This window comes from Oncorhynchus tshawytscha, linkage group LG16 (assembly GCF_018296145.1).
Source record: "Oncorhynchus tshawytscha isolate Ot180627B linkage group LG16, Otsh_v2.0, whole genome shotgun sequence".
NCBI classification, from domain to species: domain Eukaryota; kingdom Metazoa; phylum Chordata; class Actinopteri; order Salmoniformes; family Salmonidae; genus Oncorhynchus; species Oncorhynchus tshawytscha.
This window is the reverse complement of record NC_056444.1, coordinates 78,378,749-78,387,262: the sequence shown is the minus strand read 5'-3', so window position 1 is coordinate 78,387,262 and position 8,514 is coordinate 78,378,749. Positions and strand designations below refer to the sequence as shown.

The 8,514-nt window shown below is 45.6% G+C and overlaps 1 protein-coding gene across 1 annotated transcript; it reads left to right on the top strand.

The window, feature by feature from the left end:
* The first annotated feature begins 763 nt into the window (after positions 1-763).
* On the top strand, positions 764-6,402 carry LOC112235072 (intermediate filament protein ON3). Its single transcript, XM_024403467.2, has 8 exons — positions 764-1,483; positions 3,513-3,721; positions 3,807-3,963; positions 4,065-4,229; positions 4,489-4,614; positions 4,706-4,926; positions 5,092-5,165; positions 5,279-6,402. Exons 1-8 carry the CDS (start codon positions 887-889, stop codon positions 5,551-5,553), a joined length of 1,824 nt encoding a protein of 607 aa, XP_024259235.1. The 5' UTR covers positions 764-886; the 3' UTR covers positions 5,554-6,402.
* Positions 6,403-8,514: the final 2,112 nt, after the last annotated feature.

Sequence of the window (8,514 nt, the reverse complement as noted above, 5' to 3'; positions counted from 1 at the left end):
TAGTGCCATACATTTCTGTCACCCCACTACGGTGTAAGAATAACCCTTAGGGTCGTGCTGCAGAGATGAAACCTACATTGTAGTTAGGGATTTATCAATCTCTAAATAAAAATGTCACAGATCCTAACAAACACTGATGAATGTGAACAAAACATTGAACTATTCTCAGGTATTTTGATACGACCAGTCTCCCGGACGACCAATCCAGTCTGTGTATCCGTGAGTGAGGCATTGAGTAGAGGGAACAGAGCAGTGTTTGTGTTTTCCAGACAGTTGTAGTCTCTGTTTCCGTGGGGATGAGTGAGATGATAGCCTCTTCTGATGAGAGATTAGGAAGCGTGGTACAGTCTCTTCAGCAAACGTTACACATTCAACAATTCCAACACAACCTGCAGGATATATTATCCTATCCTATACAGTCCATGCAGATATTAGTCTTTGCTCAATCATGCAAAGAGTAGCTGACTTTTTGGATATCACCATGCACAAAACCCCAGATGAAATTATGTGATGAACATTTAGTCTTCAATACACATGAGAAAGTAATGTCTCTGAGAAATAACTGAATGGGTTTGCCATTCCTCTGTGTGTGCACCTGGGTGTGCCGGAAGCCTGATTAGTTTACAGCGGCTACCCGTCTGACGAGCTGGGTCGCTCCAACCCCTCAGCCTGCAGGTGAGAGAACTAGGAGGCAGGCAGATGCTGGGGAGGAGCCCTGTGCCATGCAGACCCACCCCTTGAGAGGGAAATATAAGCCAGCCGCCTCCAGAGAGCAGTCACTCAGAGGGACTTGACTTTCCTCTTAGTGAGATCATCTGCACCACCAATCCTCTCTGTCTCACTCCATTTCTACTACCCCCCTCAGAGGACCAGAACAGCTGCAGCCATGAGCATCAGTTACAAGAGCAGTGGCAGCATGAGCGGAGGCTTCGGCTCCAGCAGAGGATTCAGCTCCGGCGGTGGTGGCGGCGGCGGCGGTAGTGTGAGGAAGAGCTTCTCCAGCTTCTCCTCTTCAGCAGTTCCCATGGGCTCCAGCCGTATGAGCAGCTCGTCGGTTAGACGCTCTGTAGGCGGCAGTGGTGGAGGAGGCTTCGGCCTGGGTGGTGGTGGTGGTGGAGGAATCTCCAGCTACAGCTACATGAGCGGTGGTGGAGGCATGGGCGGTGGCGGTGGAGGTGGAGGCTTCGGCGGTGGAGGCTTCGGCCTGGGCGGCGGCGGTGGAGGCTTCGGCCTGGGCGGTGGTGGTGGAGGCTTCGGCCTGGGTGGCGGTGGTGGAGGCTTCGGCATGGGTGGCGGCGGTGGAGGCTTCGGCATGGGTGGCGGCGGCGGCGGTGGCTTCGCCCCAATCACAGCTGTCACAGTCAACACAAGTCTGCTAGCCCCCCTCAACCTGGCCATCGACCCCAACATCCAGACCGTCCGTACCCAAGAGAAAGAACAGATCAAGGGTCTCAACAACCGCTTCGCCTCCTTCATTGATAAGGTCAGTAGTGTTCTATTCTCTGAAAGCCCTTCCGTCTAACAGGATGTTAAAAGTATTAAGTATGCCATAACTATGGGCCTGTCCAAGTAAATTAAATATACTGCATTGATCATCATCTACCATATGCCAGCATAGACAGGATGCAGATACAGTATACTACAAATCAGACACTGCAAAGAGATACTGCAAAGTATCTGCAATAGCAATTGGCTGGGATACTGTTTTATGGTACAGGTTGCAAATAGCACACTTGACTAGCTGCAAGACTGTGTCTGTTGTACGTTATTCTAGGGCTCATTAAATATTTCACAGCCACTCATTATGCAACACCCGGAAATCCTAACCATATAGGAACCAGTTAAGACTGGCTGTGAAAACAAATACACTGAATGCTGTAGTGGCTGCATCCTTTGCCTTAAAGTAAAAACAAGGGTGTATCCTTTACCTTAATGTATAAACAGGGGCATATCACTTTGTCACAGGTGGTCAAAGTTCCAATGTGCAGACTGTAGCATTGAAACTGAAAGTGCATCACTGCTTGAGTAGTTTTGTTAGACTGTAATTGCCCTGGCTCTGTGAGTTAGAGGGGGGTGAGTTTGGAAACCCTAGCCCAGGCAGATCCTATAACCACGGGCCCACTCTGAGTGGAGTGAGGGACGGGATCAGGTTATAGCCCCATTCCCATGGCAGCAGCAAGGGACTCGCTGGCTTTCAATAGAATGCTCTGTCTCTGATGGTGCACCTGAGAGTTTCTCCTCTCTCCCATCTCTCCCTCACAACTGGCAGAGACCCACCTGCAAGAGTTTAAAGTTAATATGGCTAAAATTATACTTTATCAATCTGTCTGAAACAGCAAGTTGTGTTAGAGGTTGTTCCTAAATACTTTAATATTTCAGATTACGATGGTATGGACAATAGTGAAGATCAGACATCTTCTCAAGGGAGAGATAGAAATCACCTAGCCTTACCCTGTTAGTGAAAATGCATATTTTCATCTTTTCACAGACATGGACCTGCTTTTTTTCTGGATGGTCGAACAGATAAAATTCAGTCATCTCATTTGTCTTTCTTCTGCAAAACATTTATATTTAATAAACCCTTAATTCCCTAACTCAACCAAATGTAAATCAATGAAGACTTGTTTTACCAAAACAGGACAGTAAATGCCCTCAGGCAGGTATTTCTCAGATGCTGTAGAATAATGTCTTATAATTACAGGGTGTGGCAGCAGGCAAGTTCATTCACTAGGCCATTCCACCTCAGGCTAAGGCGGGGCAACCCAGCGATATCTGCTGGGGCTTGCCATTGGTGATAATAAGGGAGGATTGGCTCGGGTATGGCAGGCTAAGACTCCCTCCCTCCTCAGGGATGTGCAGCCTCGCCCATGTACCTCACATGGAAGGAATCTTCTGTAAGCAGGAAACTGTTGAAACTTGTTCAGGTTATGGCAAGTCAAGGCAACATCACCTCACTAGAACAGAACACACATAGTACAGAGAGATATAAAGTGGATGGATGTCTTCCTGTCCGCCCCAGCCCTGAGGGAAGAGCTACGCTCAGTACCTGTTAACAAGGGCCCACAGAGGGCTGCGTGTGCAAGTCAGTCCTTTTATACAGAGGTGTAGGAGAACAGCAGCTTTGTCTGAGACCCAATAAACAACTACAGGCATACCGTCTTCATTAACTTAGTGAATGCAAGTCTTGAGACACTAAATAAATACACAAGTTAATGTTGCCAGGGAGATGTTACCAAGGCAACTCATATGGCATTGCATGTAAATCAAATCAATCAATTAAATGTATTTATAAAGCCCTTTTTATATCACCTGATGTCACAAAGTGCTATACAGAAACCCAGCCTAAAACCCCAGACAGCAAGCAATGCAGATGTAGAAGCACAGTGATACAAGGTGATAAAATATTACGTAACCCGGATTGGTATTCTGTAGTGGAAGATGTGTGCAACCCTGGTTGTAGTTGTAAATATGACACCTGATAGTAACTGTTCCATTTGCATCACAACACACAGGTACGCTTCCTGGAACAGCAGAACAAGATGCTGGAGACCAAGTGGAGCCTCCTGCAGGACCAGACCACCACACGCTCCAACATCGATGCAATGTTCGAGGCCTATATCGCCAACCTGCGCAGACAGCTGGACGGCCTGGGAGGAGAGAAGGTCAAGCTGGAAGGAGAGCTGATGAACATGCAGGGTCTGGTGGAGGACTTCAAAAACAAGTGAGTTTGACACCAGACGTTGCATGGATGCTCTAACTGTCCTAAATGCTGGCCCCATATAACCATATGCAATGTGTTTTTGTAGATATGAAGATGAAATCAACAAGCGTGCCTCAGTGGAGAATGAGTTTGTCCTCCTCAAGAAGGATGTTGATGGCGCCTACATGAACAAGGTTGAGCTGGAGGCCAGGGTCGACTCCCTTCAGGATGAGATCAACTTCCTCAGGGCCATCTATGAAGCAGTGAGGACCATGTCAAAATACAATAAGCTTTGCATTTATTTTTCATTTTTATCCACATTGCGGCTTTCCTGACTTCCTCCTATCTCCTTCTCTCTCTCCAGGAGCTGAGTGAGCTGCAGGGCCAGATCAAGGACACCTCAGTGGTGGTGGAGATGGACAACAGCCGTAACCTGGACATGGACTCCATCGTGGCTGAAGTGCGCGCCCAGTATGAGGACATCGCCAACCGCAGCAGAGCCGAGGCCGAGTCATGGTACAAGCAGAAGGTATGAGGAGACTTTAGTATATTTCTATCACAGGAGGTTGATGGCAACATTTATTGGGGAGGATGGGTGTGTAGTAATGGCAGGAGCGGAATGAGTGGAATGGTATCAAATACATCAAACACATGGTTTGATGCCATTCCATTCGCTCCGTTCCCCTCAGCAGCCTCCACTGATTTTTATAGATATCCTTTAATTAGGTACAGTACATAATAACATATAGGCTTCACACTGACTCATGCCTGGGCCTCTATTCCTCCAGTTTGAAGAGATGCAGTCCTCTGCAGGACAACATGGGGATGATCTGCGCAACACCAAGGCAGAGATGGCCGAGCTGAACCGCATGATCAGCCGTCTCCAAAACGAGATCGAAAACGTCAAAGGACAGGTACAGTAGTTTGTCAAAAGACGGCCAATTCAAAATAGTATCAGGTCTGGCACGATCTGAATTCTGATCTTGTCTTTCTTTTACCTTGTAGCGTGCCAACCTGGAGAACCAGATCGCCGAGGCTGAGGAGCGCGGGGAGATGGCGGTGAAGGACGCCAAGCTTCGCATCAAGGACCTGGAGGAAGCCCTCCAGAGAGCCAAGCAGGACATGGCCCGGCAGGTGCGCGAGTACCAGGAGCTGATGAATGTCAAACTTGCCCTGGACATTGAGATCGCCACCTACAGGAAACTACTGGAAGGAGAGGAGAGCAGGTAATTACACAATCAAATAAATAGATAGTGAAACAAAACGTACCAAATGGATGGATAGGAAAAGTAAAGGCTCAACACAATTGAAAATCTTTTAAATGAAGTCAGCTCTTTCACTGTAGTATATGCTTAGTGATCATGTCAACTAATCTATGAATCTCTTCAAAGGATTACCGGAGGTGGAACTGGAGGTGGAATTGCAACCATCCACGTACAGACCTCCAGCAGTGGTGGTGGTGGCGGTAAGAACCTCATATGCATTCAAATTCAGTTAGACAAGAAAATGATAACAGTGAAGACAATCGGTCTGATTAGTCCAAGTACTGACTTCGCCCCTTCCATCTTCCTCTCCCAGGCTCCGGCGGTGGATTCGGCATGGGTGGTGGTGGAGGCGGTGGAGGTGGAGGTGGCTTCGGATATGGAGGTGGCAGTGGCATGTCCATGAAAAGCAGCAGCGGCTTCGGCATGAGCAGCGGTGGCGGCGGTGGATTCGGCATGAGCGGCGGTGGTGGCGGCGGCGGCGGCTTCGGCATGAGCGGCGGTGGTGGCAGTGGATTCGGCATGAGCGGCGGTGGTGGTAGTGTCTCCATGTCCCGTTCCTCCATGACCTCCACATCCAGACGCTTCTAAACACAGAAGTCTGTCTGGCTGTCCCCACCTCCCCCTCACCTCCTCCTCTCCCTCTCTTCCTCGACAACCAAAGCAAGTTACAAACTCCTCCTGTCACATGCAGGCACAGAGCATCTATTGATCTACATTATAACCCAGGGTGGTTTGACCTCCTTAGCTGCATATGCCCCATAGTTACTGGCTGATAGGAAATACTGGATGCACTTTGAATGCAGCTGACAGATCTTTTCCAGCCCAATATTTCATGTGATTTATTCCTGCACTGAGTATCCTGTCCCTCACAGATTCAGAACATACACCAACAAAGATGGAGGCAGAGAGATAGTGAGAACCTGCAGCAGAGAAGTGAGTCTGCTCACTCTACATTCAGCCTGGCTGTCTTTAGTTGCTGGATGGTGCCTGTCATGGAGACACAATATTGGTTGACAGTGCTGTGACAGTGCATTTCATAAGGTAACAGTAGGTTCCCTTTGCACACATAGCCTCCAAATGGGCCTGGCAGAGACGTGCCATGCTGTTCACTCAATGTTGAGACAGCTGACAAGTACAGAGTACACCCCCCCCTCCCAACCCCCTATCCCCACTGCTTTGCTGCCCCCATATTGCTATGCATTGTGGGGACTGCCAGGAGATCAACATAAGCAGCCATACTAAAGTGTCGCCCTTTGCTCTGAGGTAAATAATCTAGCATTAACTCTTAACTCTCCCTATCATAGGGACAATGGGTTCTCCACTGATGTTTGCAAACAGTGTTTTTCTTGTCATTCTGACTGGTACACCCAGATTTATTGAATGTTATTGATCATGTACAACCAAAACATTGTGAATAAATCGGAGTTCTATAAAATACTTGTGTTCACTCTTTCTCTTCTTACTATATCTGTTCTACATGAACACAATGACATTACTGACAGGGCTGATAGGGTTACTAAAAGCAACCACACTTTTAAAGTTTACAAAGAGTTAACTTACTTGTAAATGACCTCTTTGTATTTGTATTGGTATTCACAGCTGATTTTGAAAAGGCCATTGATAAAGCACGACTAGAATTGATATATATATATATATATATATATGCCTGGACTATTTCAATTTTGGAGAATCTCTTATAAAATGGGTTAAAGTTATGTATAGTAACCCTAGGTGTAAAATAGTAAATAATGGCTACTTCTCAGAAAGTATTAAAAGGTCAAGAGGAGTGAAACAAGGTTGTCCATTATCGGCATATGTGTTTATTATGACCATCGAAATGCTAGCTATTAAAATTAGATCCAACAGTAATATCAATGGGCTAGAGATCCAGTGCTTTTTTTTATTTTACTTTGCAAGTCAGTTAAAAACAAATTCTTATTTTCAATGATGGCCCAGGAACAGTGGGTAACTAACTGCCGTGTTCAGGGTTAGAACAACAGACCTTTACCTTGTCAGCTCAGGGATTCGATCTATCAAGCTTTCGGTTACTGGCCCAACACGCTAACCACTAGGCTACCTGCTGCCACAGGCTTAAATCAAAGTGGTCATGTTTTCTTTTAAATCTGCAATTTGGAACGCTCCACAGCCTCAAAGAAGATCTAGATATTTTCTCTCACCTCTCTGGATACACCTTATCCAAATACATTTAAACTCAATTTAACAATTCCTGACATTTAATCCTAGTAAAAAAAATCCCTGTTTTAGGTCAGTTAGGATCCCCACTTCATTTTAACAATGTGAAATGTCAGAATAATAGTGGAGAGAATCATTTATTTCAGCTTTTATTTCTTTCAGGACATTCCCAGTGGGTCAGAAGTTTACATACTCTCAATTAGTACTTGGTAGCATTTCCTTTAAATTGTTTAACTTGGGTCAAATGTAGCCTTCCTCAAGCTTCCCACAATAAGTTGGGTGAATTTTGGCCCATTCCTCCTGACAGCGCTGGTGTAACTGAGTCAGGTTTGTAGGCCTCCTTCCTCGCACACAATTTTTCAATTATGCTTGGGGTCATTGTCCAGTTGGAAGACCCATTTGTGACCAAGCTTTAACTTCCTGACTGTCTTGAGATGTTCCTTCAATATATCCACATAATTTTCCCACCTCATGATGCCATCTATTTTGTGAAATGCACCAGTCCCTCTTGCAGCAAAGCACCCCCACAACATGATGCTGCCACCCCCGTGCTTCACGGTTGGGATGGTGTTCATCGGCTTGCAAGCCTCTCCCTTTTTCCTCCAAACATAATGATGGTACCTTCAGGTGTTTGAAATTAAAAAGTCACTTGCACATCTGAGCAATCTTTTTTGCAGGTGCATGGCAACAGGTGACGGTGAAGGAAAGAGCAGTGTGCGGTTCTTTTTCTTTCACCTTCAGGCATTTGGAAATTGCTCCCAAGGATGAACCAAACATGTTGAGGTCTAGAATTTTGTTTCTGAAGTCTTGCCTGATTTCTTTTGATTTTCCCATGATGTCAAGCAAAGAGGCACTGAGTTTGAAGGTAGGCCTTGAAATACATCCACAGGTACACCTCCAATTGACTCAAATGATGTCAACTAGCCTATCAGAAGCTTCTAAAGCCTTGACATCATTTTGAGGAATTTTCCAAGCGGTTTAAAGGCAGTCAATTTAGAGTATGGAAACTTCTGACCCACTGGAATTGTGATACTGTGAATTATAAGTTAAATAATCTGTCTGTAAACAAATGTTGGAAAAATTACGTGTCATGCACAAAGTAGATGTCCTAACCGACTTGCCAAAACTATAGTTTGTTAACAAATTTGTGGAGTGGTTGAAAAACAAGTTTTATTGACTCCAACCTAAATGTTTGTAAACTTACGACTTCAACTGTATGATAACTGTACCATATTACATATTGGATCACATTTAAAAAAAAAAACATTTTTCATTACCGTGTAGTTTACCAATAAAAAGGTCTGACGGTGTAGTGGACATACTCGCTATTTATATCCTGTCACGATCGTCGTAAGA